General features: G+C 38.3%; 1 protein-coding gene across 4 annotated transcripts in view; it reads left to right on the top strand.

Annotated features, from left to right (window-relative positions):
* The window catches only part of LOC110467158 (septin-7-like), a 74,363-nt gene that overhangs the window by 43,123 nt on the left and 6,293 nt on the right, over positions 1–24,947 (top strand). For all 4 annotated transcript variants that reach the window (XM_021524143.1, XM_021524125.1, XM_021524134.1 and 1 more), the window contains exons 3-12: positions 14,077–14,183; positions 14,691–14,791; positions 19,063–19,197; positions 19,458–19,575; positions 20,223–20,315; positions 20,828–20,924; positions 21,110–21,161; positions 22,648–22,767; positions 24,225–24,360; positions 24,580–24,722. In XM_021524143.1, the coding sequence (XP_021379818.1) occupies positions 14,077–14,183; positions 14,691–14,791; positions 19,063–19,197; positions 19,458–19,575; positions 20,223–20,315; positions 20,828–20,924; positions 21,110–21,161; positions 22,648–22,767; positions 24,225–24,360; positions 24,580–24,722 (1,102 nt within the window). The remainder of the gene's footprint in view (positions 1–14,076; positions 14,184–14,690; positions 14,792–19,062; positions 19,198–19,457; positions 19,576–20,222; positions 20,316–20,827; positions 20,925–21,109; positions 21,162–22,647; positions 22,768–24,224; positions 24,361–24,579; positions 24,723–24,947) is intronic.

The raw sequence follows: 24,947 nt of genomic DNA, 5'->3' as shown, positions 1-24,947 counted from the left end.
GGACGTTTTCTTCATGAACATTCATGAACATTCATGAATTGTTGCCATTTTTCATGAATGTTCATGAATTCATATATTCATGAATATTCATGATTTTATATTCATGAAAGTTCATGATTTTACATTCATGAATATTCATGAATATTCATGAATTTATATTCATGAATTTTCATGAAATATTTTGCTCAAGATTATTCATGAAGTTTTAAGTTCATGAATTTCATGAAAATATTCATGAACAAATCAAGAACATTCATGAATATTATTCATGAATATTTCATGAACTGTTCATGAAGTTTCATGAATTATTCATAATCATTTCGCAGGGGCTGGCATCAGTTGTTACAGGTATTAGTTGTTACAGGCATCAGTCAATGTTACAGGCATCAGTTGTTACAGACATCAGGTGTTACAGACATCAATTGTTACAGGTATCAGTTATTACAGGCATCAGTCAATGTTACAGACATCAATTGTTACAGGCATCAGTTGTTACAGGCATCAGTCAATGTTACAGACATCAGTTGTTACAGGCAGTATGTGGAGCAGACAGACAGGTGGCTGCTAAGTGATGGAGCAGTAAGATGTTGGCTATGAGATTTAGTAATGATAACTGTAGTACTATTGATCATACAAGGCTAGGAGGGCAAGGCAGCAGCCAGGGACAAAGTGGGCACAACATGCAAGCCTAGTGCTTTCTGGCAGAGTGAATGAGTCATTTATAGCTAAATCATCAATGAATACAGCTCCAGTCTTTGAATGACTTGGGTATATATGGATGCAAGGCCACACTGTTGCAGACATTTTGTACAGTAACAACTGTTCTATATATTGCTATTTAGAATAACAGGATAGTGACTATACATGTATAAATCATGTTGAGCTGACATATAACACTGACATGTCATTGTCACGATTGGCATTATGTCTTAGGGAAATAGTAGTAGTAGTGACAACACAAGTAAACCTGGACTGGTTTATTATCAAAGTATAGACATGGTTTGTTCAGTTCTATCCTAGTTGGAATGTGTGGTGATCAGTTACTATGTACAGTGCAAGGTTTTCTCTCTGTAGAAAGTTTGGGGACAGTATGCCAAATGTAGAAAGTCCGGGGACAGTATGAAGTAAGATTTTGCTTCCCATCAAATATGGATTACATACATTAGATGAAAAGAGACATATTCAAAGAAAACATCTTTAGAGTCTTACCACAGACAGGCACTTCAAGGTGTCAGTAAAAAATCCAATTAGGTCCGATTATGACAAGTTTACAGATGTTTTACTAAGGAGAAGGAACATTTTGTCCCTAATATATACATTATCCTATGTGCCTACTGGATGTTACAGTACTCCTGTAACATATTTCTTCATGATCAAATTAACACCGCTAGTTCTCTTCCCCCTTGACTACAATTTGTACTACACCATGCTAGACCTATGCAGACCTACAATTTGTACTACACCAGGGTAGCCTTGTACACCAGAATTGATGGTAAATCATATCAATGTTAAATTGAAGATAACACTGTGCCTTGGACACCAGAATTGATGGTAAATCAAATCAATGTTAAATTGAAGATAACACTGTGCCTTGGACACCAGAATTGATGGTAAATCAAATCAATGTTAAATTGAAGATAACACTGTGTCTTGTACACCAGAATTGATGGTAAATCCTATCAATGTTAAATTGAAGATAACACTGTGGCTTGTACACCAGAATTGATGGTAAATCCTATCAATGTTAAATTGAAGATAACACTGTGCCTTGTACACCAGAATTGATGGTAAATCCTATCAATGTTAAATTGAAGATAACACTGCCTTGTACACCAGAATTGATGGTAAATCATATCAATGTTAAATTGAAGATAACACTGTGTCTTGTACACCAGAATTGATGGTAAATCATATCATTGTTAAATTGAAGATAACACTGTGCCTTGTACACCAGAATTAATTCCACCTGTCCTGTGCATGCAGTGGTCAACACTACCTGTGTAGGTATCACTAGTGACACCTATATAAGGGTTGGGTAGGTCTATATACCATACAGGAACATAGGCAGTTTTTTAAATATGCTATTCCTCTGCTTCATCAGATTGGGAACAGCGGCTATAATTTTTTGTTGTCAGGTTTTAGATGGTCTAATAAAGCTCCTGAAAATAACCTTGTGTTGAAACGCTAGTACCCTATGTTACAGGAGTGAAATGTTAGTACCCAGTGTTACAGAAAAAGTTATACCCAGTGTTACAGGAAACGTTAGTACCCAGTGTTACAGGAAATGTTAGTACCGTATGTTACAGGAGTGAAACGTTAGTACCCTGAGTGTTACAGGAAACGTTAGTACCCAGTGTTACAGAAAACGTTATACCCAGTGTTACAGGAAACGTTAGTACCTTATCTTACAGGAGTGAAACGTTAGTACCCAGTGTTACAGGAAACGTTAGTACCCTGAGTGTTACAGGAAACGTTATCCCCAGTGTTACAGGTGTGTGAAACGCTAGTGCCCTATGTTACAGGAGTGAAATGCTAGTACCCTGAGTGTTATAGGAAACGTTATACCCAGTGTTACAGGAGTGAAACGCAAGTCCCCTATGTTACAGGAGTGAAACGTTAGTACTCTGAGTGTTACCGGAAACGTTAGTACCCAGTGTTAAAGAAAACGTTATACCCCGTGTTACAGGAAACGTTAGTACCTTATCTTACAGGAGGGAAACGTTAGTACCCAGTGTTACAGGAAACGTTATACCCAGTGTTACAGGTGTGTGAAACGCTAGTACCCTATGTTACAGGAGTGAAATGCTAGTACCCTGAGTGTTACAGGAAACGTTATACCCAGTGTTACAGGAGTGAAACGCAAGTACCCTATGTTACAGGAGTGAAACGTTAGTACCCAGTGTTACAGGAAACGTTAGTACCCTGAGTGTTACAGTGGTTTAGATTTTACATATCAGCAGGTGTGTGAATCGCTAGAACCCTATGTTACAGGAGTGAAACGCTAGTACCCTGAGTGTTACAGGAAACGTTAGTACCCAGTGTTACAGGAGTGAAACGCAAGTACCCTATGTTACAGGAGTGAAACGTTAGTACTCTGAGTGTTACAGGAAACGTTAGTACCCAGTGTTACAGGAAACGTTATACCCAGTGTTACAGGAGTGTGAAACGCTAGTACCCTATGTTACAGGAAACGTTAGTACCCAGTGTTACAGGAAACGTTAGTACCCTGAGTGTTACAGGAAACGTTATACCCAGTGTTACAGGAGTGTGAAACGCTAGTACCCTATGTTACAGGAGTGAAACGTTAGTACCCAGTGTTACAGGAAACGTTAGTACCCAGTGTTACAGGTGTGTGAAACGCAAGTACTCTATGTTACAGGAGTGAAACGTTAGGACCCAGTGTTACAGGAAACGTTAGTACCCAGTGTTACAGGTGGGTGAAACGCTAGTACCCTATGTTACAGGAGTGAAACGTTAGTACTCTGAGTGTTACAGGAAACGTTAGTACCCAGTGTTACAGGTGTGTGAAACGCAAGTACCCTATGTTACAGGAGTGAAACGTTAGGACCCAGTGTTACAGGAAACGTTAGTACCCAGTGTTACAGGAAACGTTATACCCAGTGTTACAGGTGTGTGAAACGCTAGTACCCTATGTTACAGGAGTGAAACGTTAGTACCCAGTGTTACAGGAAACGTTAGTACCCAGTGTTACAGGAAACGTTATACCCAGTGTTACAGGTGTGTGAAACGCTAGTACCCTATGTTACAGGAGTGAAACGTTAGTACCCAGTGTTACAGGAAACGTTAGTACCCAGTGTTACAGGTGTGTGAAACGCAAGTACTCTATGTTACAGGAGTGAAACGTTAGGACCCAGTGTTACAGGAAACGTTAGTACCCAGTGTTACAGGTGGGTGAAACGCTAGTACCCTATGTTACAGGAGTGAAACGTTAGTACTCTGAGTGTTACAGGAAACGTTAGTACCCAGTGTTACAGGTGTGTGAAACGCAAGTACCCTATGTTACAGGAGTGAAACGTTAGGACCCAGTGTTACAGGAAACGTTAGTACCCAGTGTTACAGGAAACGTTATACCCAGTGTTACAGGTGTGTGAAACGCTAGTACCCTATGTTACAGGAGTGAAACGTTAGTACCCAGTGTTACAGGAAACGTTAGTACCCAGTGTTACAGGAAACGTTATACCCAGTGTTACAGGTGTGTGAAACGCTAGTACCCTATGTTACAGGAGTGCAAACTTAACTGATATAACTCTGAGATAATGATGGCAGCATGTACAGTCCTTGCCTCAAAGTAAATCAAAAGAAACCCTGATTATGGAACCCTTTTCATGCGTGGTTAGAAGATATTTAGGTCAAGAATTTAATATTTTGTAAAAAAACAAAGGGTCATTCTACAGGCTTCAGCAGGCCACATCAGTTTATTTGTTACGCTGTCCAAAGGAAGGCCAGGAGGAACATTTTTGTGTTGGGCGTATCTCTGAAAGTCTTCCTATGTTTACATTATGCTGCCTGCTCCATGCAGACATTATGATTGGGGAGAGCTATACGAGGGTATCTTGGTTAGAATGGTGGTGGTAAACAACACCTGAAAGGAAGCTACACAGTCTAGCATTGTTTCTGTATTCAAAATCCTGCACTTCAAAATGATTACAAATCTAATGAAAAAATAATTCAGTTTTAAGATTTATCGCAAACCTTTTAAAGTGCTGAGTGTCTATAGCAATACGGTAGTATGGTTTTTATGAAGAATTGTACCAGATGTACTGTTATCCCATTGAAGAGATTCGATCTTGATTCCTCAAGGGTCTGGTTCTCCAGAAAACCTCCATCATAAGTAGATGGGATAATTTCACTTTTTAAATCTTGTTAAGACCCCCCCCCCCCCTGGTTTAGATTTTATTATAGGATTGGTTAGTTGGGATCATATTCGGGTCCTTATAATTTTAAGACGGATGAGTTGTTGGAACAATATGCTGAGATAAAAATTTGGGATTATTTGATGGGATATTGTAGGAAGTATTTTATGAGCAGCTTGTGATGAGATTTATTTTAATCAGTTGGTGGAAGCTATTTAACTGACATGATCCAGTTAAAGGAAGTGTTTTACAGGTGGAAAGTGTATATATGTAATATAATGTCAGAAAAGGTACCGGCCATAATAACAGCTAGGATGAGGTGATTTGTGGAGTTATCTGTTGCTAATGTGTTTTATAGTCTCTGATATAATCTGATATCTTGACATCTACCTGGTCCTGTGTGATGATGTCTGTGTTAGGTTGTAGATTTTGTAGTGTAATCAACTTTGATCTGTTAGGCTCACTTTACAAGGAAACAAGGCCAGCAAAGTGAAAGAGAAGTAGATGTCTAGGTCTGACAGCTTGTCTGACAACAGCACACATCTGTATCAATGTCGGTATATAACTTGGTCTAGGTCTGACAACAGCACACATCTGTATCAGTGGCGGTATATAACTTGGTCTAGGTCTGACAACAGCCCACATCTGTATCAGTGTCGGTATATAACTTGGTCTAGGTCTGACAACAGCGCACATCTGTATCAGTGTCGGTATATAACTTGGTCTAGGTCTGACAACAGAACACATCTGTATCAGTGTGGGTATATAACTTGGTCTAGGTCTGACAACAGCACAAATCTGTATCAGTGTCAGTATATAACTTGGTCTATCAGTGTCGGTATATTACTTTGTCTATCAGTGTCGGTATATAACTTGGTCTAGGTCTGACAACAGCATACATCTGTATCAGTGTCGGTATATAACTTTGTCTATCAGTGTCTGTATATTACTTTGTCTATCAGTGTCGGTATATAACTTGGTCTAGGACTGACAACAGCACACATCTGTATCAGTGTCGGTATATAACTTGGTCTAGGTCTGACAACAACACACATCTGTATCAGTGTCGGTATATAACTTGGTCTAGGTCTGACAACAGCATACATCTGTATCAGTGTCGGTATATAACTTTGTCTATCAGTGTCTGTATATTACTTTGTCTATCAGTGTCGGTATATAACTTGGTCTAGGTCTGACAACAGCACACATCTGTATCAGTGTCGGTATATAACTTTGTCTATCAGTGTCGGTATATTACTTTGTCTATCAGTGTCGGTATATAACTTGGTCTAGGTCTGACAACAGCACAAATCTGTATCAGTGTCAGTATATAACTTGGTCTATCAGTGTCGGTATATTACTTGGTCTATCAGTGTCGGTATATAACTTGGTCTATCAGTGTCAGTATATAAGCTGACTTGTTTCTGGTTCTCCTTGTTAAGTGTCAGGTTTGTCACATTGTTTACATCTCTCGGGAATGTGGCTGCTTCACAAACAAGATATGAATAGCAAAACATGTATGTCGATTTTTAAATTTACGATTTTAGTAAAATTTGCTACACTTGGCCTGTTAGCCTTGCCATCATTAGATGCATTCAAAATGTCATCAGTCCTTGCAGTAAAGTAAGCTGATTGCTATCATATGTCAACCGACTTAATTTATACTGTACATAATTAATGTCATCATCATTATAGAATATCATGTGATTAACTCTGTCTCAGTGCCAGAATCACTGCTACACAAACAACTAATGACACATGTTTAGTGTTTCAATCAATGCTGACATCTAAATGTAGGATATGTGTACAAGTAAAGCTGTATATATAATTTGGTAATAAAAAATAACTGTTTTCTACATGATTGCTGTGTTGTTCTATGAACACCTGGGTAATTTTGTGTATGAACCTGATACATCACAACATGACAGCCAGGAGACCGTGATACTATACTATATACATATTACTGAAAATGTTTGCTGGACTGAAATACTGCAATGGTTTAAAGCCAAATATAACAGAAAAACTGCATTGCACAGTGATCATACAGGACAAAAATGTGAATATAAGCCCCATGAGTTGAGGGAGAGGGGGGTTGGCTGCCCTCTGCAGGCATCCCTGATCCTAAGTATCTAAATGAGACCCTAGCCCATTGTTTTGAAGGACCTGCTATCTAGTTTCTCTTCCTCATTAGTCACCTTGTGATTGTACATCAAGAGCAGGGTGTGACCTGGTGTGACCTTCAAGGTCAAAGCGCTTGTGTTTTGTTTTAATGAGCTGTGTATTATGTTAGGTTGACATTACTGCTTCAGCTGTCCTGGTTGGGTCAACCTTTATTGAGGTTGGCATCACTGCTTTAGCTGTCCTGGTTCGTTCAACCTTTATTGAGGTTGACATCACTGCTTTAGCTGTCATGGTTGGTTCAACCTTTATTGAGGTTGACATAACTGCTTCAGCTGTCCTGGTTGGTTCAACCTTTATTGAGGTTGACATCCCTGCTTTAGCTGTCCTGGTTGGTTCAACCTTTATTGAGGTTGACATCACTGCTTTAGCTGTCCTGGTTGGTTCAACCTTTATTGAGGATTTGATCAAGTTCAGTGTCAAATAGATCAGTCAAAATGGAAATGTGTTGCTAGGTTAGTTAATGCTCAAAATAGGCATGATTTTAACCTGATTGTACAGGATGTCATCATTGACTGATTGGGTATGTCATCATTCACTGATTGGGTATGTCATTCACTATTTGGGTATGTCATCATTCACTAATTGGGTATGTCATCATTCCCTGATTGGGTATGTCATTCACTAATTGGGTATGTCATCATTCACTCATTGGGTATGTCATCATTCACTAATTGGGTATGTCATCATTCACTATTTGGGTATGTCATCATTCACTAATTGGGTATGTCATCATTCACTGATTGGGTATGTCATTCACTATTTGGGTATGTCATCATTCCCTGATTGGGTATGTCATCATTCCCTGATTGGGTATGTCATCATTCACTGATTGGGTATGTCATCATTCACTAATTGGGTATGGCATCATTCACTAATTGGGTATGTCATCATTCACTATTTGGGTTAGTCATCATTCACTGATTGGGGATGTCATCATTCACTGATTGGGTATGTCATCATTCACTATTTGGGTTAGTCATCATTCACTGATTGGGTATGTCATCATTCACTCATTGGGTATGTCATCATTCACTAATTGGGTATGTCATCATTCACTGATTGGGTATGTCATCATTCACTGATTGGGTATGTCATCATTCCCTGATTGGGTATGTCATCATTCACTATTTGGGTTAGTCATCATTCACTGATTGGGTATGTCATCATTCACTAATTGGGTATGTCATCATTCACTATTTGGGTATGTCATCATTCCCTGATTGGGTATGTCATTCACTAATTGGGTATGTCATCATTCACTGATTGGGTATGTCATCATTCCCTGATTGGGTATGTCATTCACTATTTGGGTATGTCATCATTCACTGATTGGGTATGTCATCATTCACTGATTGGCAATGTCATCATTCACTGATTGGGTATGTCATCATTCACTGATTGGATATGTCATCATTCACTGATTGGGTATGTCATCATTCACAAATTGGGTATCAGGAAAAATAATCATTAGTCACAGACAGAAGAGAAGTGATTTATTCAATAGAAAGAAAAACCATAATTTAAAAAGAATTAACCAAGTTTGCCAACTGAAAAATGTTTTCATTTAAATGCATAAAGAAAAATGTGTTTCCTTGCATGTAACATGTCTGGCTGACTAATCTGGAATAAAAACATTTGTGAAAAATTGTTGGTTTTATTACGAACATACCATTTGTCAGGAGGATAGGCACAGATGGAGGTTGACGGGGCATAAACATTTGATGTAGACTCACCCCAAAAATTTCAAAGTTCATGTGAACATTCCAACAGAAACCCAAGTAGTGGGTTGGTGGAAGTGTTGGGGTTGAGTTATAAAATGATGCAGTGGGGAGAGGAGGTTTAACACCATATCGCCCCATAAACATCTAATCCAAGTGCAATCTTGAGCAGTGCATTATATCAGATTTCCCCGTCTGGTAATTTTCTTCTACTGTAACATGAGATTTATGTATGCTGATCACAAAGTTGTATTTTATTTCTGGTTTTTACCTTTCGTGTTTTTTGTATCACTTTGTTAAATAGCCAGGTAACTTCTGGATCAATCTGTTATACAACTTGTAAGTGGAACAAACAAAAATAGAAAAAAATGTGATGGCTGGTTCCAGCATGTAATCAGAGGTTCAGTCACACTTGTGTCACCTGAAAAACTGTTTTGCTTCTGTCAGGTCTTTCAATGAACTGCACCATGATTGCCATGTGCCTTTTCGTACACCTGTAATCTAGTTAGATCAGAGTAAAAGACAGTCTGTATAGAGGCCAAAGATTCAATCACCTATGGCTTGTCTTTTTGGCTTCTTGAAGTTTTTGAAGTATTGTCATATATTTAATCACTGTTGACTGCTCAGTAACATGAAGACTATAGGTATCACGTGGGCTGATTTGGCCTAGTGGTAAACCTTACTGCCTTCAGCATTGCAGTTGGAATCACAGTCCTATCACAAAACAGAATACCAATATAACCCCTTTACATCACAAAGCAGAATACCCATATAACCCCTTTACATACCAAAAGCAGAATACCCATATAACCCCTTTACATCACAAAACAGAATACCCATATAACCCCTTTACATCACAAATTAGAATACCCATATAAACCCTTTACATCACAGAACAGAATACCCATATAACCCCTTTATATCACAAAGCAGAATACCCATATAACCCCTTTACATCACAAAGCAGAATACCCATATAACCCCTTTATATCACAAAACAGAATACCCATATAACCCCTTTATATCACAAAACAGAATACATCACACATGCAAACACACCCAATTGACAGTGAAGGACCAGTATTTAGTTCGTGACAAGACAGCTCCTTCGAAAAACCTCCCATAGCCTTGATTACATAGTTACACATCTGTACTGTGGCATTGTTGAGACAGTCAAAAACCAGTGGTGTTTAGCAGGAAATTACTCATTGTGTTACGTGTGTACTTTTACAGCGTGGTGTTGTTGAGACAGTTAAAAGTCTGGGGTGATTAACAAGAGTATACCTCATGTTTGGCCAGCACTTTAATTGATATTATCATGGAAACAGTAAAAATCAGTGGTGTCTAGCAGGACTGCACCTTGTGTTTGCACTGTACTTTTGTATGGTGACAGTAAATAAGCAGTGTCGTATACATTTATCAGGACATAATACCTCCTGTTTGACCTGCAGCCTCCTACCACCCTGACATTACTGTCAAACCTAACAATCAGTATGAAAATTTATCTCCAGATTGTGCATATCTGCTAACATGAAGTGTGCACAATGGTTTAAAGGCATGCACGTTGTAAGTCAGATAAAAACCATACAAGAACACACACAAATGTGGGTGTTGCCAATTTCAAATTATAACCACCTACCAGAAGGAAATTGGTTTATTAATTTGGATGAACTTAAAATATGTTCTGTAAAGGACAAGTAGTTAACAAATCATTCTTGTTTTATGGCCAAAAGATGAAAAGATGTGTACTAGTTTTCACGATGGAGTTAAATTCTCTTAGGCAGCTCTCCATTAGATGGAGGAAAGTCAGAAATCTATAAAAAAATGAATGATAAAAATACCAACATGTGTCTTTTAAAAGAAAAAAATGGAGTTTTAAATGTTGATGCTATAGCTATGTGTATTCAGTAGGATGTTTAACAGTACTGCAAAGCTTCATACAGTCATTTCAGTGAGGAGGGAAACGCCTCACTTTTTGTACAATCATGTGTTATAGTGCAGCAGCAAGTAAGAATTGGTCACTATTCAAAACAGCCAGTAATATGTCACCACTATTGATTATACCATCAACAAAATACTGCAGCTAACACCGCTTATTGGTGGTCCTCATCTTCACGTGATCAAATTGTAAGAGGTTTGTACTGAATGATATGGTGGGCCTGAAAATTGAAATAGCGTTGATTTAAAACATTAATAAGTGGACATTGCTGAAGCTATTTATTATTGTGTAGAAAAGTTTACCAGATCGTGGTCAGAACAGTGATCATGAAACCTTGATATCTGCTAGCCCCTTCTGTGTAAGTGTGGGATCTGCTGGTCTCTTGTTTTACAGAAATAACTTTTATAGGGAGTATATTATTCCATTATTAAAAGATGATTGACATATTTTGGCTGTACACTTGTCTGTCAATGTTCACCACATCATTCCCTTGAAATAGATTGGAACTAAATCTGCGACTTTTTGCAATTCTTCGTGTATGTGTCATAGATAGAGCATACAGGAACATATGGTCACCTGCACCCTGTATCACAAATAAATCATTATGTTTAAAATATCAACTGGATATTAGATATGTACATCACCTAAATGATAGGTATTATAACTGCTGTACACTAACTGGAGCTGTGTAGCTGTAAATACATGTGAAGTGTTGAAAAAGGCATCAAAAGGTAACGGCCTTGTACAAAGTGTAACTGATCACCTGGTTTAAAGTGTAATTGGTAGCAAGTTTAGCAGGTGCTTGTTGATGGAGCTGTTGACTGGTTTGTAGAAGAGTTATGATTTCCTGCTATCTAACATGTACAGAAATAGCTGGTTACTTCCTGTGTTGTAAATCAGTTTGTTAACAAGTCAGGAAGGATCCTTTCAGATACAATAAAAGATGTAATGTAACAAATTGTATTCTAGGACTATGTGCTATTTGACAATTTAGGACATTTACATTTATGAATAAATTACGCTAACACACTCAATACTTTACTGGCACTAATTGCTGTGTACCAGCAATAATTCTATGCCCCATAATCACCCACTCTAAAATAAAAATTGGAATATATCTAAAAATGAACCCATCTTGCACAATGAAACCATGTTATTAAAACTGTCTGTCCATTCCATGTTTCACCCTATTCCTGGACTTGTCCCTTCACCCTACATGAGTAGGGAAGTACGGACCAGGAGAACAGGTGTTGCTATCAGTATAGTCATACATGTGTTTGGACTTCTGACTTACTGGACTATATATCATTATACTTTATAACATGCCTGTACACACTGACTAGACCCTGATAAGTAGCTACTCTGAAGGCCATGGTAGTGCCCTCTGACAGCGGTCCTTTACAGACACTTGGAGATACACCAGACATCATCCCTGTGATAGATTAGTACAAAAAATTGCATCTGTTAATTTCTGTTTAGTGGAGGAAAGCCTATGAACTCATGTCTACTGATGATTTTAAGTTTGTTAGACTGGAAATGGGATCATTTTGTCCACTTAATTTGCACACAAGAGTTAGATTAACATGATAATCAACCATCACAAGTTTTGGTACCCTTTTCTCCCACAACGTTCAGGTATTATATCTAGAAAACCAAATACTTCCATTAGCTGTTGCCATGAACTATGACTAGACAATGGAAGATGAAGTTGCAAAGCATTGTTCCTTGACATCATAATTAGAAGCTTGAAAAAGATAATAACATCCAAGGTGTTACCCACTACTGGGTAACCAAAAGTGTTTACCAACTCCTAGCAGGTTTATCAAATGAGTCAGGAGTGAGGAAACCTATAGTGGTTGTTGGAGAAATCCCCTTTACATTGCCTTTGTGGGACACCATGCCCTGATCTTTGTTATATATTGCTGAGGTATAGACCCCCCTTTACACTGCCTCTCAGGGACACCATGCCCTGATCTTTGTTATATATTGCTGAGGTATAGACCCCCCTTTACACTGCCTGTCAGGGACACCATGCCCCGATCTTTGTAATATATTGCTGAGGTATAGACCCCCCTTTACACTGCCTGTCAGGAACACTATGCCCAGATCTTTGTTATATATTGCTGAGGTATAGACCCCCCTTTACACTGCCTGTCAGGGACACCATGCCCAGATCTTTGTTATATATTGCTGAGGTATAGGCCCCCCTTTACACTGCCTGTCAGGGACACCATGCCCCGATCTTTGTAATATATTGCTGAGGTATAGACCCCCCTTTACACTGGCTGTCAGGGACACCATGCCCAGATCTTTGTTATATATTGCTGAGGTATAGACCCCCCTTTACACTGCCTGTCAGGGACACCATGCCCTGCACTCTTCACCATGTCATCCATCACCATTGTCCATGGCTACCAGCCTCTCTGCACATAAACGTCTGTTGTTGGGGAATGTTTTGCCAGGCTATTGCAATTTCACACACAGTGTACAACTGGAACATTGCCAGACTTGTTAGTGCATGAAGACATTTTTCAGATAAAGAAATGATGATGATATCATAGCAGTGTGGTCTCTGTATGGTATTCTATGGATATGATTCTATGACTGGGATATACAGTACTGTGATAATGCCTCACATGTTCTTTTGACTTCCAACATTCCCAATATAACTGTTAGGCTAGAACACATGTAAGTCCCAACACAGAGCTGTCTGTAATGTTACATTTATACCATATTCCACATAATAATTGCCCTTCCCTTATTTAGTGCCCTGTTTTGCTGGTGAGAGTGTACAATGTCTTCACCATGCATAATTTATGAACTAACTGTATATTATATACTATAGCTATAATTCTAAAATTTTCAAAGTTTCTTTTTTTCATTCATTCAAATTTTCAAAGGGTTCATTTTAGATTGAATACATTGATAATGAATTGCAAAGATTATGTCACAGCCAATCACTTGTGCCTGGTGTTATTGATGTGAATTACACTTGTGCCTCGTGTTATTGATGTGTATTACACTTGTGCCTGGTGTTATTGATGTGTATTACACTTAGTGTCATCAGGAATTCAAGTGTTGCACAATTACTGTTAATAACATAAAAGATACAAGCTGGGTGAAAGACGATGTCCTCACAGATACGTACAGAAGAGTTTGAGAAATTAGATATGGGTATGAAATAAAGCAACGTATTTTCAAACTGAAAATGAAACAAGAGAAATAATTTAAGCTGCATAATGACACATCTGTAATAGGCAGGTGTACCCTCAAATAAAACAATAACGACACTACATTGTTCTGAAAGCTCTCTCCAGCTGTTATAGAATCACTCGGTTTAAGATCAGATATTCTTTTCTTTCAGGTGAATCTGGCTTAGGAAAATCAACCCTGATCAACTCCTTGTTCCTGTCTGACCTGTACTGTGCAGAATATCCCGGGCCATCCCATCGGATACAGAAAACAGTCAAGGTAGGGTCAGAAGTAGCCATTACTTCAATCATCCAGGAGCCATGAAATTAATTTCTTTAAATTTCTACTTATCATCCACCTAAAATATTAATTATGGTTATGAGGAACACAATAGATTTACTCTTAACTAATTCCTGATGAGTTTTAAATTAAAAAATGATGATAAAGTCTATAATAATTGATTCTGATGGACAACATATGATTTTACTTTGCAAAATCACATTACAAATCCCAACACTAAACTAGATACTTTAACATTACACCTATTTCCAAAGAAATTACCAAAGTTTGTTTATTCTGATCATAATCGTTCACAAAAGGTCTTCCTTTAATAAATTATAATTTCCCTTCCAATTCCCAATAAACTGATGAGTGAGCAATGGACCATCATTAAATACATATTATGTAAAACCATATTTTCTATTACTTCTGTTGAAAAGATGAAATTAGAAGATTGTAGGTCATACTACATCAACCCCTGAGATAATAATTATGTACATTTTGCAGGTTGAGACAACAAAAACAGTACTGAAGGAGAACGGAGTTCAGTTACAGCTAACTGTTGTGGACACACCAGGTTTTGGAGACGCGGTAGACAATAGTAACTGGTAAGTTAGGATCCTGGGGAAATATGGTTACATCTCACCATTGTAGACACCAGGTGTTGGGGACGTGGTAGACAAAAGTATCTGGTAAGTTAGGATCATGGGGAAATATGGTTACATCTCACCATTGTAGACACCAGGTGTTGGGGACGCGGTAGACAACAGTAACTGGTAAGTTAGGATCATGGGGAAATATGGTTACATCTCACTATTGTAGACACCAGGTTTTGGGGACGCGGTAGACAACAGTAACTGGTAAGTTAGGATCATGGGGAAATACGGTTACATCTCACCATTGTAGACACCAGGTGTTGGGGACGCGGTAGACAACAGTAACTGGTAAGTTAGGATCATGGGGAAATATGGTTACATCTCACCATTGTAGACACCAGGTGTTGGGGACGCGGTAGACAACAGTAACTGGTAAGTTAGGATCATGGGGAAATATGGTTACATCTCACCATTGTAGACACCAGGTGTTGGGGACGCGGTAGACAACAGTAACTGGTAAGTTAGGATCATGGGGAAATATGGTTACATCTCACCATTGTAGACACCAGGTGTTGGGGACGCGGTAGACAACAGTAACTGGTAAGTTAGGATCATGGGGAAATATGGTTACATCTCACCATTGTAGACACCAGGTGTTGGGGACGCGGTAGACAACAGTAACTGGTAAGTTAGGATCATGGGGAAATATGGTTACATCTCACCATTGTAGACACCAGGTGTTGGGGACGCGGTAGACAACAGTAACTGGTAAGTTAGGATCATGGGGAAATATGGTTACATCTCACCATTGTAGACACCAGGTGTTGGGGACGCGGTAGACAACAGTAACTGGTAAGTTAGGATCATGGGGAAATATGGTTACATCTCACCATTGTAGACACCAGGTGTTGGGGACGCGGTAGACAACAGTAACTGGTAAGTTAGGATCATGGGGAAATATGGTTACATCTCACCATTGTAGACACCAGGTGTTGGGGACGCGGTAGACAACAGTAACTGGTAAGTTAGGATCATGGGGAAATATGGTTACATCTCACCATTGTAGACACCAGGTGTTGGGGACGCGGTAGACAACAGTAACTGGTAAGTTAGGATCATGGGGAAATATGGTTACATCTCACCATTGTAGACACCAGGTGTTGGGGACGCGGTAGACAACAGTAACTGGTAAGTTAGGATCATGGGGAAATATGGTTACATCTCACCATTGTAGACACCAGGTGTTGGGGACGCGGTAGACAACAGTAACTGGTAAGTTAGGATCATGGGGAAATATGGTTACATCTCACCATTGTAGACACCAGGTGTTGGGGACGCGGTAGACAACAGTAACTGGTAAGTTAGGATCATGGGGAAATATGGTTACATCTCACCATTGTAGACACCAGGTGTTGGGGACGCGGTAGACAACAGTAACTGGTAAGTTAGGATCATGGGGAAATATGGTTACATCTCACCATTGTAGACACCAGGTGTTGGGGACGCGGTAGACAACAGTAACTGGTAAGTTAGGATCATGGGGAAATATGGTTACATCTCACCATTGTAGACACCAGGTGTTGGGGACGCGGTAGACAACAGTAACTGGTAAGTTAGGATCATGGGGAAATATGGTTACATCTCACCATTGTAGACACCAGGTGTTGGGGACGCGGTAGACAACAGTAACTGGTAAGTTAGGATCATGGGGAAATATGGTTACATCTCACCATTGTAGACACCAGGTGTTGGGGACGCGGTAGACAACAGTAACTGGTAAGTTAGGATCATGGGGAAATATGGTTACATCTCACCATTGTAGACACCAGGTGTTGGGGACGCGGTAGACAACAGTAACTGGTAAGTTAGGATCATGGGGAAATATGGTTACATCTCACCATTGTAGACACCAGGTGTTGGGGACGCGGTAGACAACAGTAACTGGTAAGTTAGGATCATGGGGAAATATGGTTACATCTCACCATTGTAGACACCAGGTGTTGGGGACGCGGTAGACAACAGTAACTGGTAAGTTAGGATCATGGGGAAATATGGTTACATCTCACCATTGTAGACACCAGGTGTTGGGGACGCGGTAGACAACAATAACTGGTAAGTTAGGATCATGGGGATACACGGTTACATCTCACCATTGTAGACACCAGGTGTTGGGGACGCGGTAGACAACAATAACTGGTAAGTTAGGATCATGGGGAAATACGGTTACATCTCACCATTGTAGACACCAGGTTTTGGGGACGCGGTAGACAACAATAACTGGTAAGTTAGGATCCTGAATCTATTGGATGGTTAATCACAACAAATATTCACCAAAGATTTTATATTTGTATGGAATGTCTTAAAATACATTGAATCTCAGCCACAAAAGGTATGTTGCAACAAAATATGATTGAGATCGCGTTTACAAGAGTATAGCAGTGATGTCAGTAGGACGTTTCATGTACTTAGATATGTCAACTAACACTTAGAGGAAGTGTGTGTGAGATTTTATCAATTTAAACATCTGTGTGTACTGTATAAATGGGGGTTAAATACATTTGTGTCACTAAATTTGCTGTCACTGACACTTCTGATAGAAAGGGTGCTTAATCTGAAATTTTGATCTGTTTTCAAAAGAGACATCAAAGAAAGAAAGAAAATGGAATGTCAGTTAAAAGGTCAAAGAAGAGTATAGAATTGCACATACTGCTGTGTTGTATCAGTTTGGTTAGAGGTAGATTGTTTACTTTCAAGTTAACGTCAATGTGACAAAATCAGTTTCCTGCTCAAGTCGTCAGTTTTATCCGATTCTACCTCTTTGGGATGTTTAACGACACCTTCATTTATAGATGTTCAGAAATCAACACACTCTTTAAAGAAAACATAAATAAACCATGTGGACTGTTTAATGCAAGTCATATTAACAGTAACATGTGAGTATCGGTGCCCAGCTGGAACCCCCACTAGCTGACACTGACACAGAGAAAGACCTGTTTATGTGTTGTCCAGGTCACCGACCCCTCAGACACACAAACACCTCATTAGGAGGAAGTGGGCCCTATCGTATGTCAGCCAGGCAGATAAAGACCAGCTATTTCTCTTGTAGAAGTAACCAGGCCTTGATAACTCAACTCTACACATTCTTGTGTTACATCTGATGATAGGGTTTATGTGATATTTACTCCAACCTTATAGATACTTGTCGTATACATCCTATATCCTGACAGTTTTAGTCACTCTATCTAAATACTGGTAGTCACTGTATCTAAATACTGGTATCTGTTTTATTCCTTCATCAAATTCCTTGGTGAAAAAGGGAAATCGGAGATGGAATTAAAACGAGAATGAGTTGAACTGTAATATGAAAGTAAATTGGAAATAAAATCAAGATGAGCGGAGGATATTCTGACACTTTGTATTTGGACCGGATACACAGATTCATTATGTGTATCACTGAGGACAAGGGTTCACAAGGTATTGTTTGACGTATATCAGGTCAAAAAACAAACAAAGCGTCATGTTAGAAATATGTGCTACTACTAGTTGTAGTTTGTCCTTGTCAGCGGTGGTGGTGAATACACAGTGGCTGTTCTGTGGTATTGTGTTACAGGTCACGCCCGCACACCCTCCACAATGTTTGATTTGGGGGGGTTACTGGAGGTGAGCTGGCTGAAGTGGTTTATTTAACACTTGACCCCACTTGAGTCACCTCTATAACAGAGACTGGCTGATAATACCACAGATCAAACCCAGGTCCTGGTAGGGTATATTCCCATTTACATCTCACATCTGTTACAGTTGTAACTTTTGGAATGTCGACCTACACAACTTTTTCTGTGTACATTTGACTAGAGTTGATAGAGTTATGTCCCCTAGAAGATCTCCAAGCTAGACTTGGCCACAGCATTACCAACACTTCTGAGTTAGTTTGGAGCTAAGTTTTGAGTATATGCCTCTATGTAAGGTTTTTGGCAGATTACCTTTGAGCTCAGCTTTGAGACCGACATTGTAGATATATTTCAGACGGTAATGAAAGATTTTTAAGATCATTTGAGTGTAACCTGACCCTCTCAAAAGGGTACAATATTAAGAATAGATACAACACATGAGTCAAACTTGGTGAAAACAGTTCAGCTTAAATATCTATGCAAGTTAAGCACATATTTCCTAATATGATGAAAAAAAAGATGAAAAATCCCCTCCACATCAACATTAATCAATAATTAGATCAACAAGTGGCAACAATTATGATTTTATTGTGATGAAACATTTTTCTGTTACAGTTGGCAGCCGGTCATTGACTTCATCGATAGCAAATATGATGATTACCTCAATTCTGAGTCCCGAGTCAGTAGGATCACAATGCCTGATTACAGAGTGCACACGTGTCTGTACTTCATCGCCCCGACAGGGCACGGGTAGGTCCTTCATGGGCTTCTGTCCTCCGTGATGAAATTATTTGAAAATATGAAAACATAGTCAAATCAAATCTATGAACGTATGAGGCTTGAAATAAAAACACAGTCATTGAGGTAAACGTGTGATAGCATGAAAGTTTTACCTAAAAAATACAGTACATTGAGTGTTTGTGAATAAATGATGGTAAATGATACGTGTAATGAAGTTGTCTGTTAGTTGTATCTTCTGTCACCTTAGTCTTTATTCTCCTCGTTTACAGGTTAAAACCATTAGATGTAGAATTTATGAAAAGACTTCATGACAAAGTGAACATCATCCCTCTGATCGCCAAGGCCGACACACTCACACCAGACGAATGTAGAGAGTTCAAGAAGACTGTAAGTCACCGAAAATTTCGATATTTTTCCTTTTTAATCAAAGTAAATTAACAGAGTGTTAAATTCTATAGAGGAAATTAATTCCTTGTTCAAGTGTCTGTGTCAAGTAAAGGAATGCGAAAAAATCTGAACTCCAGATTGAGTTTCCACACAAACAAATCTGACAGACTTAACTATATCCAGGATATAAGGAGTTGGCAGCATGCTGATATGATATTGTTATGGTATACATACAATCCGTGAAATGTTTACGTTTGATGTTTTGGTTTTAGTACAATGGGTACTGTCATCTTCATCAGACAAAGTGTCGCCTTCAACATTTTGTCTGATGATGATGTGGATGACAAGATTACAAATTTTACTGAATTCACCAAAATGTCAGACACAAACCTTTTACTGGTGGTGGTATATGAACCTTTTATACAATATATACTTACCAACCTGGTGGAAATATTTCGAGGAAATGAAAAAAGAAGTTTTTGGTGTTTAATGTCCTCAACAGCCACGACGGTCACATGAGGACAGGAAAAGAAAATGTGCTAATGATTGGTTGTATTCACATGGTGTTACATGATAATAGGTGTAGCGTTTACGTGATGATATCGCTAGAACAACTGTAAATCTCACAAATGACTTTCTGTTGACAGATTTTAAATGAAATTGCCCGCCATAAGATCAGGATATATGAGTTTCCAGAATGTGATGATGATGAGGACAGTAAAATACAGAAGAAATTAAGGGTAGGTCATTTGTGTCCTATTGGAGTGTGTGGTCAGATGGTGCAGTGGATAGCACACTTGCCTTTTATGAAGAAGCCGGGGTTCAATTCCCCTCACAGAGGTGAAGAGGTATTTGGTCACCTGCGCGACCACATGGTTTTCTCCAGATACTCCAGTTTCCTTCCACATTATGACTCTCTGTGTGCTTCCATCCAAGCCAACAAGGATGATTTATTATAAGTTGGAAAAAATTGTTTCATAGCTGTTTTAAAGTTTATTTTTTGTTTTCGTATTTAAGGTGATAAATTGTTTTAATGATGGATCATATATACAGTGTAACAGACATTAGACATAACTGACCAATAGGCATAAATATTTATATTATCAACATTTTACAGACATATATGAGTTTTGTGGGGAACAGTCCATCAACCAGGTCTACTTAAATGGATTGTATAATAGTGTAACCTTGTCAATTGAATTCAGTTTTAGTCCTTCTGTTGATATTCCTTGTGTAACTTTGTGTATAACAGGACAGAGTACCATTTGCTGTGGTGGGGAGCAACAGAGTAATAGAGGCTGGAGGAAAGAGAGTGCGGGGCAGACAGTACCCCTGGGGCCTTGTCGAGGGTGAGTGTGCTCATACACCTAGGATATTTGTAGTTCTGCCTAAACTGGTTCCAAGTGTGTTATCACGTATCAGAAACAGTGCAAGTCTTTGCTCGTTTTATCAATAACACTTGACAAATAATTTTCATCTGTTTTGTATGATTTATAATAGTTGATGTGATAGACAATTCATTTTCTGATTTCAGTCGAAAACTTGGAGCACAATGATTTCATAGCCCTCCGAAATATGCTCATCAGGTAAGAATGTATAACTGTTTTTAAGCCGCTCTTGGCGATAGCCGAACGGCTTATTAATTCTGTCCAGAGAACGAATGACGGACCCACTTCCGTTCGGGATGCGTGCGCATAATTCAGTCTTGCATGCTTCCGCTATATAGTTTTGTTATCGTAAATAGAAAGTAGAATCTCTGACACTCACCTGTGGGTTACATAAAGTCCTCTGATACTCTTCTCCAAATAATAATCCATACTTTGAATAATTGCTGAAAACAAAATGTTTATCTCCGGTGCATTCTACGAGTGTTGTGGTGGTGAAATTCGTGTACTAGGTTTGAGCGTTTTAGCAACTCAGATTGAGGTCTGAGGAGTGTTACGCATGTGAAACACATGATTCAAGAGAGCACACGTGAAGACTGTCAAGCATTGACGCTGTCGGTAGAAGGAAGAAGTAAATATATATACTTTAAAACCATATAAGTGATGAAGTATAACCTCTATTTTGATGTTTCAAACGGGAACGTAATATGACATATCGTGCTTAGGTTGATAACAGTAATGGCTCTGAGACGAGACGATATGTGAACTGTGTATGCTTATCAAACATTTCTGTAACACAGCATGCTATTTCTGCTGTATTTATTTATGAAAATGTAACAATTTAAGAACATGACACAACTGCCGCTGCTGTTTGACAAGAATTTGCGCCGTGTCAAAATATTATCCAATCTGGTGTAAGGGAAATAACTCTTACGTTTGTAAAGTCCCATTGAGAAATATAATTCCAATATATTCCAAGAACATTTGTGAGATTTTGTGAGATTTTGTATATTCAATGACACTAAATAAAGTCACTACATATATTAATAATTATTATTAATATGAATAAAAAATAAATAAAGATAAAAGGAGAACAATGTCTCTTTTCTCCATGCATGCTTTCCCACTACTGTTAATTATCCTTCATTTAACAAGCACAAAAAGCACCTATTCTTTATTATCCATTCAACGATGGCCATTCTGCACGTAAATGCTCATGTCACATCATTGGAGGATGCTATTTAATGAAATTACAACAATGCGTCACACTTAAAGAAGGTGAAAAAAGAGGAGAGGGAGAAATGTTTTAAAGGCATCATTTAAGAGGTGATTGATTTGGGAAATTCCAAAGGCAACATCATCACATGTCACACCTGATTTTCAATTAGCAGAATACAGAACACACACCTGAGGTATTATAGTAAATATTGATGCTCAACGTGTTACTGAACCAATTAAATTTAAAGTGGTGAGCGGCTGTAATGTCACACTGACATAATTCTTGTTTTACTCAAATATGGTCTCTAGCACAATATCACTTAGTCTATAACTTTTTTCCATACATTTATTATTTATGTTCTTGATTGGTTTTTCATGAAAACTTTAATACGTTTGTTAAAATGTGACATGTTTGTAAAAATTGACATGACTTATTCTGATCAGACAAATAAAACATATCTCTTTTCAGAACACACATGCAAGACTTGAAGGATGTTACGAATAATGTCCATTATGAAAATTACCGATACAGCAAATTAGCACCCTCTACTGGAGACAGTAAACAGATCAAGCCAGGCTCAATGTCAAAGTGAGTAAATAAAGTCAGACTCAATATCAATGTGAGTTAATCATTCCAGACTCCTACTAGAAAGAAAATATCAACATCAGTAAGTTTGGTCAGACTCAATGTCAAAGTGAGTAAATTTAGTCAGACTCAACACCATATTTATTTCACAAGTATGGCAAAACAGCTGCATCAAAAAAGTAAAAAGAAATCAATAAGGGTAATCTTTGGTGCCATGTTTATATTATAATTATGTCACACTTGAAGACAATGCAACATGCCATATATTTTGAATAGGCTACTCAAAGCAAATCTACTGTTTTCTTCTATTATTTGGTTGTCAATATAATGTTGTGTAAATAGTTTAGTGTTTGTAGCAAAGATTTACCAAAACAGTTATTTACTCTATCATCAATTCATGTGCATCTAACCAAAACATCTGCAGCTTTGGATGCAGTGAATCGACAGTTCCTTTTTGATTGGTCAATATTGTACAATTATGGACTTTTGTGCTGGTGAATATGATGTGATATGAACCTAAAAGACTTATATTTACCGAGGCGAAGCCGAGGTCAATATCACTTTTTCAGGTTCATATCATAACATATTTACCAGCACAAAAGCCCATAACTGTTTTTAATATATGCTTCAACAATAAAATAAAACAAAACAAAACTCAAGGTTCTGATTTCGTACGCGAGCCTCCGTGTAAAATTTAACCAGGTTTGAATTCAACAGTTCGGCATTGAAGCTTGCGAAGGCACATCTAGGTTCTTTTTCTTAAGATAAGCATGGATGACATGCACTGTGTGTTCAATGGCCTTTTTTATGTTAACTGCATCTTTATCCTCAAAATAGTTTTGGTAATTTTCTGATGTAACGGAGGGGAAACGTTCGCCAGCAGCCATCTTCTATTGTCGTCTGACAGATCGCGTTCCGTTCCAACTGCGCATGCGCTATGACAGGTTGCGGGGAATTTCCATATAGGCTATATTTAGAAATTGATATTCATCGGATAACCAGTTTACATGTGTTTTTGAGGACTGGTCAGGTGTGTAGGATCCGACCAATGTGATTGCTAGAAATTTTCATGCATATAATAATAAAAGTGATATCTAAACACTGTGACAGATATCAGGGCCACAGTGACCGAGCGGTTAAGGCATCTGATCGGGTTTGAGGTCTTCGTGGGGTAGTGATAAGGATCTGCGTGGGGTAGTGATAAGGATCTGGCCCCAAGGTCGGTGGTTTTTCTCTACCACCAGAACTTGGCTCGTCCTTAAATAAGCATAGCTGTTAACGACACATAAAACACAAAGTGACAGATATAGCTTTAGGTATCTGCCGTAGTGTGAAATATATCAATTTTATCAAGTTGATCGAAACAAATACGTTGCTAGAATAAAATTATTAAATAGACTATTGAATGATATTTAATTTACTGTTTAAATGTTTACCTTATACATTTCTCCTTGTTACAGAGACCCATTGTCACAAATGGCAGAGGAGAAGCGTGAACATGACAACAAGATGAAGAAGATGGAGGCAGAAATGGAGCAGGTATTTGAGATGAAAGTCAAGGAGAAAAAACAGAAGCTCAAAGACTCTGAGGCAGATGTGAGTATTGCTACTGTATTACACAACCCTTCAGGTACATCCATGAATTTGCTCCTTCATAAGGGTGAACCTATGTTATATGAAATGTTGAAGTAAGAACAAATTTATTTAAATCCCTTGCTTAAATAAATGGATATTTTGTTAAGTTGCAGTAATTTCAATTGCTCAGCTTTGTAATAATTTTGACCAGTTGTAAAATTGTATCCATACCTGTCGCAGTTACAAAGACGGGCAGAACAGATGAAGAAGTCCTTAGAACAACAGCAGAAGGAACTTGATGACAGGTGGAAGCAGTTTGAGAAGGAAAAAACCACCTGGGAGGATTCTGTAGGCCTTACTGGCAAGGGATCATCAGAGAATATGTAAGTATAGAAATCATCAGAAAGTATATAAGTATAGAGATCATCTGGTAATATATAAGTATAGAGATGTAAGTATAGAGATCATCAGAGAATATGTAAGTATAGGGATCATCAGAAAATATGTAAGTATAGAGATGTAAGTATAGAGATCATCTGTGAATATATAAGTATAGAGATGTAAGTATACAGATTATCAGAGAATATATAAGTATAGAGATGTAAGTG

The sequence above is a fragment of the Mizuhopecten yessoensis genome, unplaced genomic scaffold, assembly GCF_002113885.1.
Source record: "Mizuhopecten yessoensis strain PY_sf001 unplaced genomic scaffold, ASM211388v2 scaffold1723, whole genome shotgun sequence".
Lineage (NCBI taxonomy): Eukaryota > Metazoa > Mollusca > Bivalvia > Pectinida > Pectinidae > Mizuhopecten > Mizuhopecten yessoensis.
This window is presented reverse-complemented; position numbering and strand designations above follow the sequence as displayed.